The following is a 22,371-nucleotide window of genomic DNA, read 5'->3' as shown; positions in this document are numbered from 1 at the left end:
GCGCAGTCTGGCGGCCAATGCCGCTATAAAGGCTTGTTTTGCTCCGGGGCTGATGCTCGGGAGCGTGGTCGAGTGGCCGACGCGGTCGTCCTGGAGCTGGGGCACTGGTAGGTAGCGGCGATCGCCGTACCCCTTCCTTCTCCCTCGGGTTGTTGCGGGGACTATCTCCCGTGTGTTTCGTCCGGAGGTGGGGGACTGCGATCGAGGATGCGAGCAGGTCAGGGGAAGCCGGAGACCTGAGAAACGGGGCCAGGCTTCCCTCTAGTCTCCCGCCGCCGCCTCCTCCTCGGGACTTGACCCCTGAGGGCTGGTGGTGAGGTGGTGAGGTCCTGGCGTCGGAAGGCAGGTAGGGTGGGATGAGTGGTTGGGGTTGCCGGCCACATTCCCGGCTAACGCCACCAGGGGGTGCTGCGCCCGCGGCCCGTGGGTGTGGGTAGCTATCGCCTCTGCGGGCCCGAACTGGCCGCGGGAACGCCCTAGGGCCCCGGCATCCCAGGCGAAGCTGGCCTGAGAGAAGCCCCCATCCTCAAGGTTGTAGGGAGGCGGCTTGGGACACCCCCGCTCAATCCCCACAGAGGAGACTGAGCTGCCAGCGACCTCAGAAGCCAACCTCTCGTTTTGGCGAATGAGTAGATGGAGGTTCGTGACAGAAGCACGCACAGCAAACACTTGGCAGAGTCCGGAATGGAATCTAGATCTCTTGACTGTCATTAGTGCCCTTTCCCCTTCCGCCACACAAAGCTGCATGGTGCTTTGTATTTATCACATAGGGGTCGTTTGGTTTCTGCACGGACGTGGGGAGGCAGGAGGCAGATGGGCACAGGAAAGACTGGCAAAGTTTCAGAAGGTTTTGAAGGAGAAGATGAATAGGTCATTCTGGGGTCTCCAGCGTGAGTAAGTGAAAGGTGCAGAAGGCTGGGGCACAAGTGGATGTCAGGGGGGTGGTAAATACATATCCTTGTAGCCTCAGGTCTTTTTGTGTAGCTGCAGGGCTTAGAACCAGATTCCTGAGGTGTTGGAAACCTAAGGAATGTTGTAATGAAGGCAATTTGGAAACACCAGTCTGGCTACTTACAGTCCTTGTAATCCTGTGCAGCCCCCTCCCCCCATGCAGTTTCGACTGCATCATCGTGCAGGAGAACGTCTACACTTTTATGACTGGAAAGAGAGTTTTGGTTAAAAAAAAAAAAAAGGCAGCTGACCAAGTGGCCTCTGCGCTGAGCACCTCTTTGGGTTCTCCCACTTTGAATATTCTGCTAGTGCCATCGTTCAGCTCTGACTCAAAAATAAATAAAAATACCTTCCCTTTTCCCTCTCTTAATAGTTGGAGCAAGTTAGCATTTTTAAAAAGACTTTTAAACAACTTTAAGGGAGAACAGAAAGAAGAAAAGAGAGAAATACAAAAAGTATCCCGAAGAAGTCTAGCTAGTGATCTTTCCTTAACTGTTTTCTTCAGATTTGGGCCTTGTTCCCCAGACCCATTGGACTTCCTAGCTCTTGGCTGGCCTCCATGTGGGCTGCCCTGTCTTATATCCCTGATCCATAGAAGCTGGAATCCTCCTTCTGTTCAAGGCCAGGAGATAGTAGCTTTGTCCCTGCACAAGGCTTGCCTGCTTTCAGAGCTGTGCCTCTTTCCCCAGGAAATTAAAGAAGCAGGAGTGTTAGAGGGAATGGGAAATTGCTCCCCACACCCTTCCAACATAGAATAACTTGGAATAAAGTGATTGAAAGAAACTGAGGTTACATGAATTCTTAGACAATTGAGATGATCTTTGTGTTCTTCCTGACATGGCATTTGGTATTGTGAGTGAGTTACAATACTTTGGCCTCTTCCCTTTCAAACTGCCTCCCCTCCACTTGCCTTTCTTCAAAGTAGGACTAATCTTTTCTGCTTTCCAGATAATCAGCTAGGCTGGGGAACCTTTGGAGGGGAAGGTTGGACTTCAGTGATCCCTGTAAGAAGGATTATTCTGATCTGCAGCTGCATCCTGACATTGGGGACACTGGCAGATGCCAGGTCTGTTTATAGTTTACGCTTTCTGAGGTCTCAGTGACGTGATTGCTGTGTTCTTGGTTGTAAGCCGGTGCTCTTTATGGTGCAGTTTGTCATTGGACAAGGTGACTTTTTTCTTTGGAGCTAAGTAACTTAGCAGTATCAACTCAGGGTACTTGAGCCAGACCCCTGAAAGGCAAGAAGTAAAGCTTTCTTTGTGCTGGAAACACGTCTTTGTGGAGGAGATTTAGTCCTTTTTATTTAGAGGATTTGTAAGTGTTCTCCTTTTTTTCTGATACCTTAAAAAATGAATTGTAGCTATCAGAATTATGTCCATACTGTTGTACTTTTAAGTCTCAGTGATAGCTAGGAATTTATGGAATTCAAAAGGCAACACAGCTACACTTCTTTAATTTCTAGTAAGGCTGGTATGAAAATTGTTTTCCCAACTTGTATCTGGGAAGCTTTGAACCATCTTAGAGTGGGGGAAATGTTTTAGAGACGTATGCTTGTGTTTTGTTTTTTCAGAAGTAACCAGAGTTGATACCAGATATTGATTAGAGATAACCAGGCTAGCAGGGTTTAGAACAGAGTTTCAGGTAGATACGAGGTAAGACTTAGTAGGACAGGGTAGGGAATTTGTTTTTGTTATTGTTTTTTAATAACAGCTTTGTTGAGATATTTTTGTATCATGAAATTCACCCCTTAAAGTATACACCACTTGGTGTTTGGTTAGTATATTAACAGAATTGTGCAATCATCACTACTATCTAATTTTAGAACACTTTCAGTAACCCAAGGGGAATTTGTTTTTAAAGGTAAGGTGTAGTATTATTTTGTGTTTTAGCTATGTAACTTCACAGAGCTTTAAAAGCATCAGTTAACCCATTACCTAATTATAAAAATACAGAGATGGGATATATCATTGGTAGAATAAGTGTTTTATAAGTTTTCATTTAGTAAAATTTATCCGTTTTAAAATTGTGGAATTTGTAATGCTTGGAACAAATTTATATTGTTTCCAGAAAGCCTTTTTTTTTTTTTTTTTAAGACCTATCTAAATGCTCTGTACATCGTGATTGAACATAGTTGAAGGTGAAGAAGGCGGGTGTCTCTATCACTGTGTTTATTTTTTTAATCTTTTTTTTTTCCCCCTTAGAGGTGAGAGGAGAGAATTCTTCTTGATTCTATCACTCTGAATTTTTTTCTTGAAAAAATAAAATAGTAATTGAAAGATTTTTGAAAATTTATTTTTATAGATATAATGACAGAAAACTTTAATGCTTTTGTCCTTTTTTCCCCTATTTTAAAGCACTTTCGCTTATAATGAAGCACAATTTAGGAAATATCTGTCCTTGATGAATTTTTAATTTCAGAAATTCTCAAGTGGAACCAAGAGTCTGTGAGCCCTGGCACCTCCACTCAGAGAAGATGAAGGACATTGACATAAGAAAGGAGTATATCATCCCCAGCCCTGGTTATAGAAATGTGCGGGAGAGAACCAGCAATTCAGGGCAGCACCGAGACCGCGAGGACTCCAAGTACAAGACTCAACCGGTCAGTACTGCCTTGCTTGAGTCCCTCTTACCTGCTTGCGGTGCTAGACCACACCTTCTCTCTTCACAAGATGCCTAATTTAAAATAAGTTTCTTTTTCTTTATTGGCTTTAGGTCACTGTTAAGAATTTATGGTTGTTTATGAAAGAGGAGAGGTTGGCTCTCAGCTTCTCACCTATTTTTCCCCTTGGGTTCTCCTCTAAAAAGGCTTTGCTTGAGAGAAGACAGTTTATGCCGGGTGGGGCAGGGGAAGGCCTGGGCAGGGAGCAGAGGGAATATGAACCATTAAACTTCATTCATGTACTTAAAATTGTTTTCTCCCTCTGCCTCTGTTGTCTGCCTTTAAAAGGTGACTCCTTTGGAGATTTTCATTCAGATTTCAGCATGTACTTGGAAGAATTCTAGATCGTTGGAGGATAATCAGTAAAATTTTCAAGTAAACCCATGAGTGTAAAGGAGCCTTTAGTTAATAACCTAATTTCCTCCAAGGGAAATAATGAATATACATTTTAAACTGGAAGAAATATCTTTATTCTGGGGAAAAAAATTATACCTTTTCTTGAATTGCAGAAGTAACTAATAAGGAAGAACGGGGGTTGCTGGGTAGGAAGTTGAGGTTTGTGTTCATCTATTTGTTCTGTGAAAATTGGAGAAAGATATGGCTCTGCAGCTGACACTGGAGTTTCTTTAGCCTGATGTTACCTGTCCCTCTTTGCTACCTGAAAGCTGTTGCCTTATTAATCAACATTTTCTAACTGATGGGTGTTTTCTGTTTCTGCTGTATATTATACAGTGCTTTCCCATTCGAGCTTAACTTTGGGGAAACATAGAGTCAATGTAATCAGTATCAAATCCTTAAGGCGCCAGTTTTGTACTTTTTCTTTGTCCCTTTGTCCAAACCTTATGTTAATTAAACACGTATCGGGTATCTTTTGAATGCTAGACACTGTTAGTATAGCACTTAAACTGGAAAAAATCACAAAGGTAACACTGGAGCAGGGCTTTGAAGACTGATGAAGTGGGGATGCTTTCAAGCTGCTTAAGTCATCTGTGCCTTAGTGGTTTATGAATAAAATGGTATCAACAGTAGAACCTAACTCATGAACTACCTTGAGGATTAAATGAGCTAATACATATAAAATGCTTAGAATGGTGCCTGCCACATAGCCTGTGCTCAAAAAGTGTTAGGTCTTAGAGCTAGTTGTCTAGAGCATAGGATGTATGTGAGAAAGCTCTGCACGCCATGCTAAGGAATCATTTACTCTGGGTGTTGGGGAACTATTGGAAGCTATTGAGAGGATTTTTTTCTTCTAACTTTTTTATTTTGAGATAATTGTAGATCCACATGCAGTTGTAAAAAATAATACAGAGAGATCCCATACATACTTTATCTAGCTTCCCCCAGAGGTAACTTCTTGCATGCTATAGTATAATATCACAACAGGTTATTGATTGACATGGATACCATCCAGCCACCTTATTAAGACTTCACCAGTTTCACATGCACTCATTTGTGAGTGTGTGTAGTCTCTTTAGTCTATTTATCTCTTGTAAAAATAAAATACAGTGTGTGTGTGTGGAAAAAAAAAAAAAAAAAAAAAAGCCAGGGCCCTTAAGAGTAGCCCTTTAGAATCTGGACCTATCATTAACTCTTTGACTTCACTCTTTTCCCCCCCTTGCTTACTCTCTTTTACCCACCCTAGCTCCATGAACACACTAGAAATATTCCAGCCTCAAGACAGTTGCTGTTGCTGTGCCCTCTATCTCGAATACTTGTCTCCCAGAAGAATGCGTGGCTCACTCCCCTCCCTCCTTCAGGTCTTTTAGTCAAAACTCACTTTCTCAAGTCATCCTTTTTTTTTTTTTTTTTTTTGGCCTTGCCACGTGGCATGTGATCTTAGTTCCCCAACCAGGGATCAAACCTGTGCTCCCTGCAGTGGAAGCGTGGAGTCCTAACCACTGGACGACCGCGGAATTCCTCCATCAAGCCATCCTATTTAACTGTAGCCTCCTCCAATAAAGATATAAAAATAAATAAATAAATAAAAATAAACTGTAGCCTCTCTAGCCTCCCCACACTTCAATCCTCTTTCCCTCTTTTTTTTTCCTCACAGTTATTACAGACTGACATACTATATATTTAACCTTTTTTTTCTTATTTACTCTCTGTGTCCCCAACAAGCCTCCTGAGGGCAGGAATTTGATGGTTTCATGTACTGTTTAATCCTCAATGCCCACAACAATGGCTGGCACACATTAAGTGCTCAATAAATATTTGCTGAATAAAAAAAAATAAAAAAATAAATAAATACTAGAATTGTCCTTTAAATATAATATTCATTATAATTTGCATTTCACATCTTAATTTTAATAGATAATTGGGTTGCTTTAGATGAAAAATCTTTCCCAAAAGTATGAAAAGTAATTTTTTAAAATTTACTTCAATTTGCCATTTTATTGAAAAAATATTAAATTACATATACTTTGAGTACAAGTACATTTTAGCTTTTAATCCCTTAAGCCATTGTTTTCATGAAAAATTCTTGACCAGAACACTCATATATGTACTATAATAATTAAATTTAGCTATTGTTGATATTTTGCCACATTGTTATATAAAAATCACAGATTAACACTATAGTGAATCTGTCATTACAGAATTATATTTTTCAAGATGGAAGGACAGAACATGTTTTAATTACTGGATTGTTAACTTAAACTTTTAAAAATTTGTGATATGTTGGTCTGCATTGAGTTATGCACTGGGACCTGAAATGTGAGGGGCCAGCCCGCTCCTTCTAGCCCCCTCCTGTTCTCTCACCTCTAACACCAACCCCTCACCAAGTCCTGCTAGACCAACCCCTAACCGCTTCTTGAATCTTTCCCCTCCCTTTGTCCACATCCTCATGGATTTAACTTGGGTAATAACAACAGTCCTCTAACTGGTCTCATCTCTGTTCTCACTCTTATCAAATCTATTTTTCACAATACCAGAAGTAGCTTTTCTACGTATCAAATAAGCGATATCACTACTTTGCTTTAAATACTTAAACACCTTGAGGGCGTTATGCTAAGTGAGATAAGTCAGGCAAAGAAACACAAATATTGTATGATGTCACTTATACATGGAATCTAAAAAAGCCAAACTTGTAAAAACAGAGAGCAGAATGGTGGTTACCAGAGGTTGGGGGGGTGCCAGAATTAGGGAGATGTTGTTTAAGAGTGCATACTTGCAACTAGTAGATAAAGAAGCCCTAGAGATCTAATGTACAGCATAGTGATTACAGACAACAATACTGTATTATAAACTTCGAAGTTGCTAACAGACTAGATCTTCATTGTTCCCACCACAAAAAAAAGAACTGATAATTATGTTACCTGATAGAGCTACGGTGGTAATCATATTGCAATAAACAAATGTATCAAATCAACACATTATAAACTTACACAGTATGTCAATAATATCCCAATCAAAATAAATTTAAAAAAATAAATATATAAAATGAAGTTGGTAGACATTTAGAAAAAAACACTGTGATTATTAGGAATCAGCACAAATAGACATAAGAAAACAATATGTAAAACTAAGCCCATTCCCACCACAGTAGTTGTGGTGGTTGTAATGGTGGTGGGTGATGGAAGTATCAGACTGAAAATATCTCAGTCACTCTGTGTTAGGTGAGACTTTCAGTAAAATCATAGAGTCTCAAAGATAAAATACATACATACATACACACATATATAATCAGCCCCCAAATGACTTTATTAGTAAAATCTGAACCTGTTATCACAATATTTAAGGACACTGCATAACTTCCATGTTTAATTTTCTGTCATTTTCTCACATACCTTATTCCTCTAATACTAGATGTTTTTGTTTTTGTTTTTTTCCATAGGCTCTATTTTTTAGATCAGTTTAGTTTCACAGCAAAATTGAGCAGAAAGTACAGTTCCCATATACGCCCTGACCGCACAAATGCACAGCATGGCCTCCCTAGCTATCAACAACCCTCACCAGAGAGGTACGTTTGTTACAATCAATGAACCTACACTGATATATTATTATCAACCAAAGTCCACAGTTTACCTGAGAGTTCATTCTTGGTGTCATGCATTCTACGGGTTTTACAAATGTACAGTGAGACGTATCTACCATTATAGTATCATACAGAGTAATTTCATTACCTAAAAATCCTCTGTGCTCTGCCTATTCTTTAATCTCTCTTCCCTAATCCCTGGCTATCACTGATCTTTTTACTGTCTCCATTGGTTTGTCTTTACAGAATGTCATACAGTTGAAATCACACAGTATGTAGCCTTTTCTGATTGGCTTCTTTCACTTAGTAGTATGTATTTAAGGTCCCTTAGTGTCTTTTCATGGCTTGATTGCTTATTTCTTTTTAGTGCTGAATAATATTCCATTTTACAGATTTACCATAGTTTATTTATCCATTCACTTACTGAAGTTCATTTTGGCTGTTCCCAGGTTGTGACAATTATGAATAAAGCTGCTATAAATATCTAAAAAAAAAAAAAAAAAAAAAAAAAAAAAAGACTTCACCAGTTTCACATGCACTCATTTGTGAGTGTCTGTAGTCTATGCAATTTTTCCACATGTGTAAGTCTGTATGACCAGCACCCCAGTAGAGATACAAATCAGCTCCACCAAAAGAAGCTCTCATGCTCCCTTTTTAGAGCCACAGCCACCTCCCTTGCCCTCTCCCCCAATCTTTTTTTTAATAAATTTATTTATTTATTTATTTTTGGCTGCGTTGGGTCTTTGTTGCTGCGCGCGGGCTTTCTCCAGTTGCAGTGAGCGGGGGCCACTCTTTGTTGCAGTGTGCAGGCTTCTCATTGCGGTGGCTTCTCTTGTTGCAGAGCACAGGCTCTAGGCACGTGGGCTCAGTAGTTGTGGCTCACAGGCTCTAGAGCGCAGGCTCAGTAGTTGTGGTGCACAGGCTTAGTTGCTCCATGGCATGTGGGATCTTCCCGGACCAGGGCTCGAACCCATGTTCCCTGCATTGGCAGGTGGATTCTTAACCACTGCACCACCAGGGAAGTCCCGGTCTCTCCCCCAGTCTTTGGCAACCACTTATCTGTTCTCCATCTCTGTAATTTTGCCATTTTAAGAATGCTGTACAAATGGAATCATATAGTAGGTAACCTTTCGACACTGGATTTTTTCACTCAGCCTAATTCCCTTGAGATCCATCTAATTTGTTGTGTGTATCAATAGTTCTTTCCTTTTAATTGTAATTTTCCATGTTATAGATAGACCACAGTTTGTTTAACCATTCATCCGTTGAAGGACATTTGGGTTATTTCTAGTTTGTAGCTATTACAAAAAAAGCTGCTCTGAACCATTTGTGTATAGGATTTTGTGTGAATAAAATTTCCATTTCTCTGGGTAAATTCCCAGGAATGTAATTGCTGGGTCATATGGTAAGTGCATGTTTAGTTTTATCAGAAACTTCAATACTCTTTTCCAGAGTGGCTGTATAATTTTATATTCCCACCAGCAATGTATGAGTGATCCAGTTTCTCTGCATCCTTGCCAATATTTCGTGCTATTAATTTTATTTTAGCTATTCTGATAGGTATGTCTGATATCTCATTGTAGTTTTAATTTGCATTACCTAATGGCTAATGCAGTTGAGCTGAGATTTTTAAGACTTGATTTTTATCTTAGGAAGATTAGTTTTGAGGCAGTGTAGGAAAAACCTGTATGAGAGAAAGAGAGAGACAAAAGACAGGGAGCAGTCTGGAGGCTCCTGTGCCAGCCCATGTGAAAGAGGCCAAGGGTCTGTGTCCAAGCATAATAGTGAGGATGGAGGAGAGGGGAGAGATTTGGGGGCATCTCTGGAAGGGGAGGGGAACGTTGGGGTGCCTGGGATTCGTGGTAAGGATTTAAAACTATTGATGGACATATGGGAAGAGAAGGAAGGAGAGGAGGTAAGAATGCGTTTGCTTTTGAACATGTGGAATTTGAAGTGCATGCACATGAGATGGTTAGTAGATAATTAGAGCGTAGGCAAGGAGTCGAGCAGGGACAAGTTTTGGAGTCATTAGTGCATCCATGTAGATGAAGCCTTAGGAGTGAGCAAGCTTGCCCATGGGTAGCTTGTAGAGCAGGAAGAGATGGAACCTGGGAAGGTAGTGTGTGGCCCTGTGAAATTTCTGGCGACAGAGGCCCTGTGCAGTTGGTTAGAGCAGAACAGACATTAGGGTGTGCAGTGGGAGCAGCAAACTTTTCCTCCGTGGGTGGAGAAGAACTGGAAATGGAGTCACTGTTGTGCCTTTTGTCCCCTAAATTATTAAGTCGGGCACCAGACAGCAAGTTTCCTCTGTGTGACTGAGCCTCATCTTGAAGAAATAGGAGGCTGATACCAACCACTTTTTTTTTTTTTTTAAATTATTTTATTTATTTATTTATTTATTTTTTGCTGTGTTGGGTCTTCGTTTCTGTGCTAGGGCTTTCTCTAGTTGCGGCGAGCAGGGGCCACTCTTCATCGCGGTGCGCGGGCCTCTCACTGTCGTGGCCTCTTTTGTTGCGGAGCACAGGCTCCAGACGCGCAAGCTCAGTAGTTGTGGCTCACGGGCCTAGTTGCTCCGCGGCATGTGGGATCTTCCCAGGCCAGGGCTCGAACCCGTGTCCCCTGCATTGGCAGGCGGACTCTCAATCACTGCGCCACCAGGGAAGCCCCCAACCACTTTTATAAAATCTGAGCAGTCCACATGAATTTCATTTTCGTTATCCTTTGATGTTTCCTAAACTTTTACATTTGAGTACTGTTTTCCTGTTTTTTTGCCATATCCTGTACCCTCTGAACTTTTTTTTTTTTTTCTTAAACTGTTTCTTCTAGATTTTTTTTTTTTGATGTGGGCCATTTTAAAGTCTTTATTGAATTTGTTGTAATATTGCTTCTGTTTTATGTTTCGGTTCTTTGGCCACGAGACATGTGGGATCTTAGCTCCCCAACCAGGGATCGAACCTGCACGCGCCACATTGGAAGGCGAAGTCCTAACCACTGGACTGCCAGGAAAGTCCTTAATTCTTTTAATATACTGGCTTTTTTTTTTTTTTTTCTCAACCTTGACCTAAGCAATAGAATCATAGGTTTATGCAACCTATTTTTTACACACGTTAAAAGGAATGTGTAAATATCAAGTGTTTTTAAAAGTTCACATACCACCTAGAATCTTCTTGCATATTACTTGTCAAAATCCAAAATCTTAGATATAAATATATCTTGAACTTGTCTCATATGTTAACAGTTTGCTAATAGAGGAAATCAGCAAGATGACAAATTTCTGGTTCAGCGATAGTTTACAAATGGGTAATTTAAGTATTTGGGAAGTAGAATGGCTGTATAAGCATACCATTTTTAAGAATGTAGGTAGATAATTGAGTAGAGGTTACAGTTTCGTGTCTCTTGATCATAACCATTGTTTCTATATTAGTTGTTAGAGATGAAATCTGGGATGGGACCTCCCAGACGCCAGGCATGTCTATTATCCATCAGAACTAAAAAAACAGTACCTCCCAAAGTAACAAAAGATAAGGATACATCATCTGTGGCTCTTAATTGGAAAACAAGGTTTTATTCACCACCATTAGCCTTCAATAGGTCCAGTTAACATGGACACATGAAACTGTCAAACGGAAGTCAGAAGCAAAGCATCAGGGATTAAATTCTCATTTTAAACAGGCCGGTGATTTTTTTTTCTCTCAAGCTGTAAGCAAAGTTGCAGAGTACACAGTTTGCCTGTTTCTTAATATTGTGACCAAATCTTTTGGAATACTCTTTGGGAAAATTGCTCTAATCATTCACGTTTCAGATATTTGTATCACATCTGCTTAGAGCTAATTAAGTTAAAAATAATGCATTTTCACACCTCCCCTTTGTTCAGGACTGTTGAGTTAAAGCTTGTGGCCACACACAACTTGATGATTTGCAGACATCCTTTAATCCTGAAGTGCTAATAGGGGTGCCTTCTGTTGCTGTTAGTTCTTTGAGCCTAAGTATTAATCTTGGCTGGCGTTAGGCTGGCATTATTTCAACTAACAAAGATTTTTGTCCAGACCGCCGCTTAACACTGTTCCTGTGTCTGAGGCATGGCTCTCCAAGCACAGCTCCTTTTCTTATAACTGCATTCAGATATATATGCACATGTCGATCACATAACTCCACCAAGTCTGGTTGGTTTGTGTGTTTTTTTTGTTTTGTTTTGTTTTGTTTTGTTTTAAAGATTTATTTATTTAATTGATTGATTGGTTGCTATGTTGGGTCTTCGTTTCTGTGCGAGGGCTTTCTCTAGTTGTGGCATGCGGGGGCCACTCTTCACCGCGGTGCGCGGGCCTCTCACTATCGCGGCCTCCCTCGTTGCGGAGCACAGGCTCCAGACGCGCAGGCCCAGCAGCCGTGGCTCACGGGCCCAGTCGCTCCGCGGAACGTGGGATCCTCCCAGACCAGGGCTCGAACCCGTGTCCCCCGCATTCGCAGGCAGACCCTCAACCACTGCGCCACCAGGGAAGCCCTGTTTTTTTTTTTTTTTATTGAGGTATAGCTGTTTTACAATGTTGTATTAGTTTCTACTGTACAGTGAAGTGGAGTTCCATGTGCTATACAGCAGGTTCTTATTAGTTACCTATTTTATACATATTAGTGTATATATGTCAATCCCAATCTCCCAATTCATCCCCCCGCCCCTGGCTTGGTTTGTTTTAAGATGTGATGTTTATTCATTTTTTTAATTCAGCAAACATTTGAGCACTCTCCAAGATGTACGCACAGCCCTGAATGAAGTGTTCTGGTGCACATGAAGATAAATTAATGCTGGGCCTGCCTGCCCTCCGTAGAAGCTTAAACTCATAGGCATGTACATAGATTACTGTAATTTAGATGCTATGGAGATTAACAAGAAGGAGAGAGTGCTTCAGTCTTTGAGATCAGGGAAGACTTCAGCAGGAGGTAGCATTTGGTTGGAGACTTAGAGGAATAGGTAGAATTCAGAGAAATGAAGAACATGCCTGGTAGAAGAAAGAGCTGTGGGTAGGACCAACTAGGTGCTGTTGGCTTTCAGCATGAAGTGTGAAGTCATATATGTAGAGAGATAGGTCACTGAGTTTCAGATGATGTGTTCTTGAATAATAGGCCAAGGAATTTGGATTTCAGTTGCTTTAAATTAAAACTTAATCAAAAACAAGACAAAGCTATTTGACACTTTTATAAGCTTTTTTATTGTGGTGGTTGTTTGTTTTCTCACTGTGCTCAGGCTAAAGCCAAAGGTGACTTGTTTTTTCCTAGGATGTGTAATCTAGGAAAGGAGGAAACATGGAAAATAAGCAGGGCTTCCCTGGTGGCGCGGTGGTTAAGAATCCGCCTGCCAATGCAGGGGACACGGGTTTGAGCCCTGGTCAGGGAACATCCCACATGCCGTGGAGCAACTAAGCCCGTGCACCACAATCGCTGAGCCTGCGCTCTAGAGCCCGCGAGCCACAACTACTGAGCCCGCATGCCACAACTACTGAAGCCCGCGCGCCTAGAGCCCATGTGCCGCAACAACAGAAGCCACTGCAATGAGAAGCCTGCACACGCAACAAGGAGTAGCCCCCGCTCGCCACAACTAGAGAAAGCCCGCGCGCAGCAACGAAGAACCAATGCAGCCAAAAATAAATAAATTAAAAAAAAAAAAAAGAAGTGTACCATTGGTGGAATTTGCTTTCTACCAAGTTAGAATATTCTGCTTCTAGGCAAAGGAACAAAGCAAGTATTCGCAAAGTCCAGTGACCTTCACTTAGTGTGTCCTTTAGTTCCTTGTTCGGCTGACACTGTAGCCCTGGTTGGAGTGTTCATAATTAGTGAGTGGAAATTTTTGGGTGAATTGAAGTTACATGCTAGAGACAAAGATGTGGGTGTAATCTCTTACCAAGAAATATGATTCTAAGATATATTACTATGAAAGAATCATGGTCTCATTGTAGAAAATGTGCAAATTGTAGAAGATTATAGAAAAAATAAATCACCCTTAACCCCTCTACCTAGAGACAACTATTGTTACCATAAAATAGTTTTGTCTAGTACATTACACTTTTAGAAAATTTAACTCTGAAAGCTTTTCTTTATGGACTAAGGGTATGTGAATTTTTCCATGCTCTTGTGTTTTCAGTGTCAAAAGTATTACCTGTGAGTCTCCTTGCTGTTAGGAAGGAGAGCAGGGTGAGGGAGATTAGTATTTGCAGTCTCTGCATTATTTTTCTCTTGAATGCTACTCAGTGACTCAGCACATTTTCTGGACAGTTAGTAATAGGATGCGTAAGAACACCTGCCTTTTTTTTTTTTTTTTTTTCTTTTCCCTGAAGGCATCTATAAAGCTTTATAAAGCTTAGTACGGTATGATACGGTGTCTGGCCTGGTGCCAGATGTTGGTCTCCAATAGCAGCCCAGAGCTCTCTGGTAGAGATGACAACAGCGCTGCCATTGGTGCAGAGCCCAGGCGGCTCTCCTGCGCGGTGACTGAGTCTACAGTGCCGTGGGTCTCCTAAGATGGGCCTGCTGCCTTGATCATGAGCTCTTTTATGCCATCTGCAGCAGGACTGCTGCTTCTTTCCTAGGAACTGCTGCTTAAGGGAAATAAATATAGCTTGTTGGCATGAGTTAAAGGAGCCTTCTGTCAAAAGGGAAGAAAAGTATTGGAACTAGCTTTTTGTTTTTTAAGCAGTTTTAAATACCCAAACCTTTATTTTGTTAAGATCTGTAACTTGGAAGTTACAAATGGTTAATGAAAACTTTTTCAGTGAAACTTTGGTTTTGCTTTGAGGTAGCCTTTCGCTAATGCTTTTTTGAATGTCTCACCATTCTGTCCCTCCCTGTCTCTTAATCAAAAATAAAAAGGTCAGTGCCGGGAACAGGAAACAAAGCCTCCGGAAGTCTTTGCAATGGTTGAACCTGTCAGTAGAATTAAGCTTATTAAGTCTATTCCTTCCCTCCTTACCCCCCTTTTAGGGAGTTAACCTATTTAGATAATTAATTAGATGTTACATATGTTTTAATTATTTAAGATTATTTTCTGAATTGGCTGTTCAAAGAATCAACTTAACTGTTATTAGATATCAGATGAAAACGTCTGTTCACTAGAGCAGATACGGTGTTGAGCAGTCAGTTTCCTTAAATGTTGTATTCTCACAGTGGAAAAACAGCCAGACTGCCCAAATCTTCACCTTTGCCTTTGCTTCCCACCATTGTCAGTGGTTCCACCCTGCTCTGCAGTACAGGAGTCACATGTTGGACCCACTAATGTCTTATTCTAGGCATTTAACATGGGCTCACATGGTACTTACTGATCACTGAAGGGAGTTTCATTTACAAATTATATTTTGGCTTTTTTTTTTTTTTTTTTTTTTTTTAAGCTAAAGCCTGAAAATCTTGAAGGGATTTTGTCAAATGCAAACGACCAGCATCCTACTATCTACATCAGTGGTTCTCAGTTCAGGCTGCGTATTAAAATCACTTGAGGAGCGTTAAAAAAAAATACCAGTGTTCCAGACCAATTAAACCAGTCTCTGGGGTCAGACTCAGGCATCCATGTTGTTTAAAAGCTGCCCTGGTGATCCTAATGTGCCAGCAGCACTGAGAACCTCTACCTTAGATCTCATGGAATAAAGTCTCTGCTGTCCGCTCAACCAATGGGGCTCCAAGTGTTTCCCATGTCTTTTTTTCCCTTCTGTGATTTATTTTCAGTTTAGTCCTTTGAAACCTTATCATTATAATAACAAAGTTAATCTCACACCCCAATGTAATAGGAACTTTAGAAAAGTGCCTTGGAATTTAGCTTATGAAACCATTGAAAGCCCTCAAATTCCTCCGGATTCTGGGGCAATGCTAGATTATGAGCTGCGGAAAAATACCTGTTTCAACGTGATGGTGGTCCAAGTTATATCCATTGGTTTTACATATTTACACTTGTGAATTGTAATAGCTTATCCTCAGCATGAGGGTAATACAGCCTAGTTACAGATTAGTGAGCTGGAGTACAAATTAATTCATAGCCGCTGAGCAATAGGGCTGAACTTACCAGGTTCCCTGACTTTGAATAGTGAGCCCTTTCTATTATATTCTGCTTCCTTCCTGTGAAGATTACGTTCTAGAATTTCGCTGTCCCTCTTGACTGAAGTGACCGCTCTTTGGAATTTCTTAAGGGAAGTGCTAGAGACGGTCAGAATCATGTTAATAACCCGTTGGAATAAGGAAGTGCTGAGAATTGGGAGAGGAAGTGTCCTTCGTAGTGTTAACTTGTCGGGGAGAGGGAGGATGGGGATGCCTGGAGTCAGCTGTTCCTGGGAGGGTATCAGCTTTTTCATTTCTTTCTTTTTTTTTTTAATATTTATTTATTTATTTGGCTGCATCAGGTCTTAGTTACAGTGTATGGGCTTCTCTCTAGTTGTGGTGCTGGCTCCAGAGCCCACGGGCTTAGTTGCCTTGTGGCACGTGGGATCCCAGTTCCCTGACCAGGGATCGAACCCGTGTCCACTGCACTGGAAGGTGGATTCTTAACCACTGGACCACCAGGGAAGTCCCCATTTCTTTTTTAATTTAAAAGAAAATTTAACTTTAATTTAATTGTTAACATTTTGAGTCTCTTGAAAACTGTATCTGACAGTGTAACAGTTCTTCTTAAAAGTTTGTCTTTCTAAAGGTTTGTTGTAAAGGCAGCTGTGGGGCTGGGACACCTGCAGAAAAGCTTTTACTTGGGCCAGAAGGGTTTATGAGAAGAGACTACCCAGTCTGTATTTGTGTTAAGACCTTGTGAATTAAGGAGAGGGGAGGAAGAATATGCTGTACAGTCTGAGGCCTGTCCGTTCTGATTGTGCCCTAAGTGCGGCTTTCCTTGTGGGGCGGGCCAGCTGGGAATATTGCAGCCTTTAATCCCCTTGGAAGCTGAGAGGTGCCTCTGGTTGATTCCTCAGCCTCCAGGCTTAGCAAGGCTACCCTGCTGTTGTCCTGCTGTCGGGAAAGGATTGTTCAGCCTGGGGAATGATTGCTGGCCCCCTGGTATCTTGTCCCAGGGGCCTCCACTCAGGGGGGAGCCCGTGGTTGCCCTGTCAGCAGACATTCCGCTCTGGCAGCCTGTTAAAATGAGATGGGACAAACTAGATAAGAGGAAGCCATGCGGTGTGATAGTGAGAGCTAATTATCCCAGCCCTGGGGATGGTCTTAGCGCACAGAGGATGGAGGGCTCTTGTGCAAGCCTCTCTGTTTGCTTATGGATCAAAGTTCCTTGTTTCCCTCACGGGATGGGCAGGTAAATGACTCTGTGTTTCCCTGACCTTTGTTTGAACCATGGCAGAATCTAAGTTTCATTGTCCCCTTTTAGTTCCCCAGTGTCCCTGCCCTGCTCCGTCCCCATCACCTTGGTAGGAAAAAAAAATGCTCATGTCTCCTTAGCCACAGTCCTCAGGAAGATACAAATGGCAACAGTATTTCCTTGTTTAATGTTTTCTCAACTCCTGGATCAAGCAGTATTTTTCCCTTTGGAACGAATCAACTGCTGCTGACACCTTCTGTGGCCGCAACATCTGGCCATGGAGAGACCTTCAGTCTGCAGTGCCCCTTAAGAGAAGTAAAGAGAAATGAGTGCCTTCATCCCGTCTCAGGAGAAGCCTTAAAAAGTTATTTCTAAAATTGACTTAAAGCATTGTAACGTGAAAAACAAATAGGCCTCGTAAAACAGATTCCCCTAGATCATCATACATTGCGTACTAGCCGTGTTAGCTGTTTAGCTATCTAGGGCTACCTTAGCACTACTGACATTTGGGGGCCAGATAATTCTTTGTCGTGGGGGCCTGTTCTATGCATGGTAGGATGTTCAGCAGCATCCCTGGCCTCTACCCACTGAATGCACAGTTGTGACAACCAAAAATGTCTGCAAACATTGCCAAATGTCCCCTGGGCAAGCAAAATCACCCTCAATTGAAAACTACTGGACTACGCTATCTAATACTGTAGCCACCAGCCACATGTAGCTATTGGACATTTGAAACGTGGCATGTCCGAATTGAGATGTTCTGTATATATAAGACACAGACCAGGGCTTCCCTCGTGGCGCAGTGGTTAAGAATCCGCCTGCCAATGAAGGGGACACAGGTTCGAGCCCTGGTCTGGGAAGATCCCACATGTTGTGGAGCAACTAAGCCCATGCGCCACAACTCATGAGCCTGCACTCTAGAGCCGGTGAGCCACAACTATTGAACCCGCATATGACAACTACTGAAGCCCACGCGCCTAGAGCCCATGCTCCACATCATGAGAAGCTACCGCAATGAGAAGCCCGCGCACCGCAATGAAGCGTAGCCCCCTCTCGCCGCAACTAGAGAAAGCCCGTGCACAGCAACAAAGACCCAACACAGCCAAAAATAGATAAATAAAATAAATTAATTAAAAAAAAACCTTATGAAAAACACACACCAGACTTCAAAGACATAGAACCAAAAAAAGAATATAAAATATCTCATTAATAATTTTTATTGATTACATGTTTAAAAAATAATATTTTGTATATATTGGGTTAAATAAAGTATATTATTATAATTAATTTCTCCTGTTTCTTTTCACTTTTTAAATGTGGCTACTAGAAACATTTAAATTACATTTGTGGCTTGTATTTTATTTCTGTTAAGCAGCACTGCACTGGAGTGTTGCTCTACTGTAGTTTAGCCATTAATCTTCTATTAGGCATTTAGTTCCCAGTAAACCATTGGGTTTAAATGATATTTTTTGTTTGGAAAATTTTCCTTCCTATAATAATACTATGGAGACAAAGCATATGTAAAGTGTTACATATGACCAGTTTGCTCCCCTGAGTACCTGCCAGTGACATTAAAAATCAGGTCAAGGTTCAGATGATATGTGGTTGTCTTACATTTCCCTCCTCGGGTTGGATTTTATCTCTATTTCTATTAAGGTATATATAGTTGTATCTTAAAATTTAATTTTAATTTCTTGGCTGGTAACATTGAATTCAGAAGCTGAGAGAAGCTTCTGAACCAATTTAGTAGATTATTCTGGATTTTGACCTTTTATAAATACTAGAATGTAACCTGCATTAAGGCAGTGATTTCGAGGTGCAAGTCTGTTTTTTCACTCCTGTGTCCCCAGCACCCAGAGCTGTGTCTGGCATGTAGTCCCCTCAATAAATACTTGCTGAATGAATGGATAAAACATGTTTTTCAGTAAAAGCTGGCTGTTCAAAATATATTATTATATTAGTTACCTGGTCACTCCTTTAGCTGTATTCCCCTTCCCCTTAATGCTAATTTCATTATGCAAAAAGTTTTCCTTTTTATATTTTAAGCCATCCATCTTGCCTTTGATAAGTTTCAGGCTTTGGGGGGAAATGGAGACTATTTCCCTTCCCTAGGTGTGCTAAGTATGCTGTTTAATTCTCTTCTATTTATTTCATCATTTTAATGTAACTTTTGGGGTTAATTCCAGATGGATTAATGTATGGTGTGAAACCTGGATCTCAGTTCATCTCCAATCTGTTTGTATTTGTCCCAATGATATTTGCTGAATCATATTTCCCTACCGTGTTACATTATTTACGCATTCATATAGTAAGCCCATATAGCTTAAATATATTAAGTCATTTTTCTTGGTTCATTTCTATTTTTAATCCACTCAATCTTAGAACGTTGATAACTCACTTTACAGAATGTTAATATGGTAGGTTAAATTCGTTTTTACTTTAGATAGACATTTTTCCCCCTGGCTTGCTTGGCCAGGTAAGCTTTTTTGGGAAGCCTAGAAAGAAAGAGAAGTTAGGCGTCCAACCAAACAGTTACAAGTATAAGACATCTGTGCAGTTACTGGCAGGGTAGTATAAAAATGCTTTTATTTTATTTTTAAATATCAGTCCATAATGTATTCATCTTTTAGCATCTACTCGTCTTTAGTTGAAAAACAACCAGGAAGTGGATTTTTGCAATTAAGTAAAATAGTTTATTTACATTCTAGTGTTCTAATCATGTACTTGTGCCTTTGACTTTGGAAATTACCATTTGTTTATAATGAGGTTAGTTAGGAGAGTCATAGTTTATTTTAATCTGATACTCACCCTGGGGAAGAGAGGAGAGCTGGCTGTCTATAAAGACACATCTGAGGTCATCTTGTACAGTGATGAGTTATTTGCTTGTTTTTTCTTTGAATGGCACATAACATAGTGATTAAGAGCCTCAACTCTGGAGCCTGGATTCAATCTCTGCTTTTAGAGATCTCTTCAAATCTTTGCTGCTACTTCACAGTTTCCTCAGCTGTAAAACAGGGGAAATAAGAGTATCTACCTCATAGGGTAGTTATGAGAATTATAAGAGTTAGTATCTGTAAAACATTTAAAACAATGCCTGGCACATAGTAAATGCTATGTTGGTTTGTTACTAGTTCATTTGCCCAAATTTTCCCATCACCTTCAAGTAAGCAGTTTGCCTTTACAGATACATGCTAGTCATGAGATTGGGCTATAAACAAAGAAGATTGCCCTAACTTCCTCTGTTTCTTGCTAATGTCCCAGAGTAGGTGGGATAGAGGCAGGCTCAGGTCAACAAAATAGAACTGAAAATACTAAAACTAAGAGCAGTTCTCTTTTGCAATAATACTGGAGTACATATCCTATAATAAGGTTAATTAAACAAACTGGATGGATATCTAGTTGCTTGGAGCTACACTCTTTAATCCTGTAATCCCACTGATGGAATTTATCCTAAATAATCCAGAAAGAGAAAAGTAAACTGTAATTGTTTATTATACAATTAATAATAAGCAAAAGAGCAGAGAAATTAAACAGAGTGGATTGGTTAAGAAGATTTTTTAGTGGTATGTCATGCAGTTTTACATGATAATAATGCAGATTGTGGGGCAACATGGAGATATTCTGGTTGCCATTTGAATAATAGGTGCCAGGCTCTGTACTGTGCCAGGGGCAAGGGGTGCAAACAAGAGTTAGTCAGCCTAACTGAGTTAGTCCAGGAGTTCTTAGTAGAAGCATCCTATTGCAGTGGCACAGTGCAGGGAAGACATAGGAGGGGGGAAATAAATTCCCTAATCTTGAAAGAGTCAGGGGAAGCTAAAGGAAAGAGGAATAGTTGAGATAGGCTGTATGATTTATCAGATGGATAAATTGGTATATAGTTAATACATATTAAATGTTTGTTATATACCCAATACTTTGCTAAGCACTTTTCATTATCCCATTAATTCCTCTCAACATTTTGTGGTAGGTTCATGTACCATTGTAAAAATGAGGAAACTGAAGCTTAAAGTGGCTAGGTAACATGCGGAAAGTTGGTGGCAGAATCAGCCTGTGAGCCCATGTCTGTTTTCTGAAACCCATGTGCAAAACCATTATACTTCACAATGGCCTCCAGCTATGGGAAAATTCTGCCTAAGGAGTATGAATACTTTAAGACCGTAGAGAACATAGTTTTATTGGAGTAAGGGGATTTTCTCTTGATTTTCTTGATTGTGTTATTTTATCATTCAAGAGCTAAACACCTGTTGCTTACTGTTTTGAGAGTCCTGTCTCTGAAGGAGCTAGGTGCAAATATGGAGCAAGACTGTTTCAAAACAGAGCATCCTGCATGAATCTTCTTATCTCCATCAGATATTTCACTGTCCTCATCTGGGCAGTGAGTAAGATATGACAACAAGATTGACAGTTTGGGAAGCAGTTTAGGAAAGAATAGCAAAAATATGAGACTTGGAAAGTGGGTTGCTTAGAATGGCAACTTTTGATTGGCTTATATCAACAATGTAGACTTCTCCATACCTTTACTGTGGTCCTTCCTACTCCATGTTTTATTATTCTATGAAAATTTGAGAATTAGTTCAACCACTTTTTCAACCACTTTTATGGGAGTTTTTCTTTGTCAGAATAAAATTATACTGAGTGCCTTGTTCTAAAATCAAAAACATTGCAAGAGTCCTCAGTCTCTGATATGTTACAGGCATTTGATAATGCTTGTATAGTACTCATGATATGCCTTTGGGAATGAAACCTTGCCTGCCTGCTCTCATCTGAGTCTTTTTAGAGAGCCTTTGAATTTGGCATTCTCCATTATGGGAAGTAACTTACTACCAGGAGGTGGTGGAACATGACATCATGTATATAGTCAAAGGAACAAAACTCATGCAATAAGAGGATTTTGTTTGTTGTCATCCATTCACTTTTCTATTCATAGGTTTTGATGAAAATTGTAACTAGGTATTTTAGAGATGAATAAAATGAAATTAGTGTACTACAAAGACAGAAATTAGAATATTTTTTATTCCCAGCATCTGGGACAGTCTTGTACAGTCTGTAAGTTATTTGTTGAAAGAATGAATGAATGAAGTAAGATGTGAGGATTTTAGTTTTCTCTTAATGGTACTATGTCATTCTTATGTGAGAATACTAATGGATGGCATACCAAGTTTTCCTTCTCTGATGCCGTAATGTCAAAAGATGTTTATAAAACTCTCCTCAATCTTGAACTTGGTTCTCCTGGAAAGGCAAAAGAACTAGAATGGCTAAACCAGTTTTGTAAAGGACGAATAAAGTTGGAGATATCACACTATGCTATTTTAAGACTTACTAAATAGCTACAGTAATCAAGTTAATGGTATCAGTGAAGGGATAGACAAATAGGTCAATGGAATAGAGTCCTGAAATCGACCCATACAAGTATGGCCAACTCATTTTTACATAGGTGCAAAAGCAACTTAATGGAGAGATGAATCTTCAACAAATGGTGTTGGAACATTGGACAGCTATAGTCAAAAAAATGAGCCT

The 22,371-nt window shown here is 40.4% G+C and overlaps 1 protein-coding gene across 7 annotated transcripts in view; it reads left to right on the top strand.

The window, feature by feature from the left end:
• ABCC5 (ATP binding cassette subfamily C member 5) overlaps window positions 1–22,371 on the top strand; it is a 91,978-nt gene continuing 69,607 nt past the window's right edge. For 2 of the 7 annotated variants that reach the window (XM_036849967.1, XM_036849966.1), the window contains exons 1-2: window positions 8–107; window positions 3,370–3,550. In XM_036849967.1, the coding sequence (XP_036705862.1) occupies window positions 3,425–3,550 (126 nt within the window). In that variant the 5' untranslated portion in view covers window positions 8–107; window positions 3,370–3,424. Of the gene's footprint in view, window positions 108–1,904; window positions 2,018–2,157; window positions 2,266–3,369; window positions 3,551–22,371 lie in introns of those variants that run through there. The other 5 variants (XM_036849961.1, XM_036849958.1, XM_036849965.1 and 2 more) reach the window with 4 other exon arrangements.

The sequence above is a fragment of the Balaenoptera musculus genome, chromosome 4 (assembly GCF_009873245.2).
Source record: "Balaenoptera musculus isolate JJ_BM4_2016_0621 chromosome 4, mBalMus1.pri.v3, whole genome shotgun sequence".
Lineage (NCBI taxonomy): Eukaryota > Metazoa > Chordata > Mammalia > Artiodactyla > Balaenopteridae > Balaenoptera > Balaenoptera musculus.
Note: the sequence above shows the minus strand (reverse complement) of the source record. Positions and strands in the feature narration are given on the sequence as shown.